The 2,123-nt window shown below is 49.9% G+C and overlaps 1 protein-coding gene and 1 non-coding gene across 2 annotated transcripts in view; one reads left to right on the forward strand and one right to left on the reverse strand.

Annotated features, from left to right (window-relative positions):
- Pmar_PMAR019245 (hypothetical protein) overlaps window positions 1-1,992 on the reverse strand; it is a gene marked incomplete at both ends in the record, with an annotated part of 3,018 nt that extends 1,026 nt beyond the window's left edge. The window contains 9 exons of the mRNA XM_002780297.1: window positions 51-183; window positions 295-435; window positions 488-594; window positions 682-815; window positions 861-937; window positions 1,243-1,329; window positions 1,405-1,536; window positions 1,590-1,728; window positions 1,850-1,992. Coding sequence (XP_002780343.1) covers window positions 51-183; window positions 295-435; window positions 488-594; window positions 682-815; window positions 861-937; window positions 1,243-1,329; window positions 1,405-1,536; window positions 1,590-1,728; window positions 1,850-1,992 — 1,093 coding nt within the window. The remainder of the gene's footprint in view (window positions 1-50; window positions 184-294; window positions 436-487; window positions 595-681; window positions 816-860; window positions 938-1,242; window positions 1,330-1,404; window positions 1,537-1,589; window positions 1,729-1,849) is intronic.
- Window positions 1,128-1,209, forward strand: Pmar_PMAR019244. Its single transcript has one exon. It is a non-coding gene; the product is annotated as a tRNA-Ser (tRNA).
- Window positions 1,993-2,123: the final 131 nt, after the last annotated feature.

Below are 2,123 nucleotides of genomic sequence, written 5' to 3' on the forward strand. Positions count from 1 at the left end.
AAAACAAGGAAATTGGATATCTTTGATTATATGATACATGCTCTCGGCACCAGGGTCAAGGCCAGTGTCCTGCAACAGCACGATTGGATCGATGTACACAACTGAACAAGCGCACTCAAATGCAGGACCACAGGAATAGGCGCTACTCGAGGAGATTCTACCATCGAGTCCAGCCATTCGAATCTGACAGGACCGACAAAGCTGGATGAGCTCCCTAGTTGCATTGCCGTATTTGGCAAAGCTGTTGAATATGTTAGAAAACTCTCCAGCTTCCAAATGGAGAAGACATCTTACAGGCTCTGGGAATCCCCATATGGTCGCTCCAGCTTCCGCAATACAAGTGTTGGTCATGTCCAGATGCCCAGGCCGGTCACAGGCAGACTCTCTCCCTCTCGGTAGACAATCACGGTCACCGTCATTATCAGTCATGCGAGTCTGACCAATAAATACTCACAGAGAAAGGTTGATGAGCACGATATCTGCTCACCTGTTCTTCGCAACCGAGGGCCTGCATGATTCTGGACACACACGGCTCATCTACTGCTCCGGCCTCCAGTACCGATCTGATGCCATCACCGATGTTCTTTTGATCGTCTGAATAACGCGTGCTGGTTTTCACTACACATCTTGTTGCAAATATTCAAAATCAGTAAAGTAATATTTTGCTATATACGGACCGACCTGGGTTCATGCTTTTGTTAGATCTGCCTCTCCTCAGTGCATTCCTGAGACGGATCAAACTGCTCTGCATGGCTGCGACGGACTTCTTGTTCACAGCTCTTTCGAGAGCGGCAAGTGCCACTGCAGTGCTATGCCTATTTGAAAAGAAGCTTGCTCATCCACTCGGGACAGAATCCTACTGGCGATAGTGACAACCGCTCAGTAGGGCGGTAGCACGTGCAGCTCTCCCGATATTCTCGCATGCAAGCAACCCGGGCTGATAAAGAGAAGAGCATCCACCGAGACGACGCGGCACTTTTCCAAATCGAACTGCGTTAAGAGAAATTAAGTAATGCCGGCTGGGACATCTTATATTAATTTTATCCAGGGAAACCTAAGTAGTCCATCGAATAAGTGCAGGTAGAGTCGCAAACGCTGGGCACAGGCAGTTCTGATTAAACCACTATGACAGCGTGTCCGAGTGGTTAAAGAGGTGGACTAGAAATCCACTGGGCTCTGCCCGCGCAGGTTCGAATCCTGCCGCTGTCGATAATTGTCTGTCTCACTCTCTATTTGCCCTACTTGTGTCAACATAAATCGGAGTAGATCTTCAGAATGATCCACAGCAGTCTGATTCTTCGCGGAGACCACATCTGGGACATCACCAACCTACACACGCAACCATAGGTCGACATTCAGTTGCCAACATTCTAGTCTCTTTATATTCTATGTGAGGGTACCCACCAGCTTGGCTTGGCCTTTCTCAGTCTTACTCGAATCCTCCAAGACTCTCGTCTCTACTATTTCCCGCTCGGCACGTTGGATCAAATGTTCAGGCAAACGACTCAGATGTGTGAGACTCTCTGCCCGCACCCTCTGAGACGAGCAAATACATTGAACCATAGCGATCGGACTATCGCCGTCCGTACAGTGTTGCGCTCCTGAAGCGAGAGCATTATGGCGTTTATGAAGGCATCCGCGGCCCCCTCCATATCCCCCGAGGCTATGCTGCACAGACCGTGCCAGCGCTCCCTCTTACCATCATATGGCAATTCAGCTATGAGGGACCTGACTGACACACTTCAACCTACTCTCAGTCACTGGCAAGATCAGTGACCTAGCTAAGGCGATTCTAGTACACCAAGGTTGATTCCGGTTGATCACCTCAAGCAATCCCCGGCAGCCTTACCGTGCCCTCCTGAAGTCTTCGTTCGCGATAAGTTGCCATATTACCCTCTCCGCATAAGCTGGGTGATTGAGGGGGAAGTTGGCGCCAAGCATCGCCTCTCGCCACATGTCCCCGGCAGTATCGAGTTTGCCCAGCTTTTCCATGTTCAGGTATACCCAAGCAAGTCCTATCGCGCCTATAAGGATCTCCAAAAATAGCACGATCATCCACCGGACCGAAAGGAATTGTCTACGAGTAACCTATGATCTATACAGGAATAAGTACCACGCGGCCG

Source organism: Perkinsus marinus, assembly GCF_000006405.1.
Source record: "Perkinsus marinus ATCC 50983 genomic scaffold scf_1104296944428, whole genome shotgun sequence".
NCBI lineage: Eukaryota > Perkinsozoa > Perkinsida > Perkinsidae > Perkinsus > Perkinsus marinus.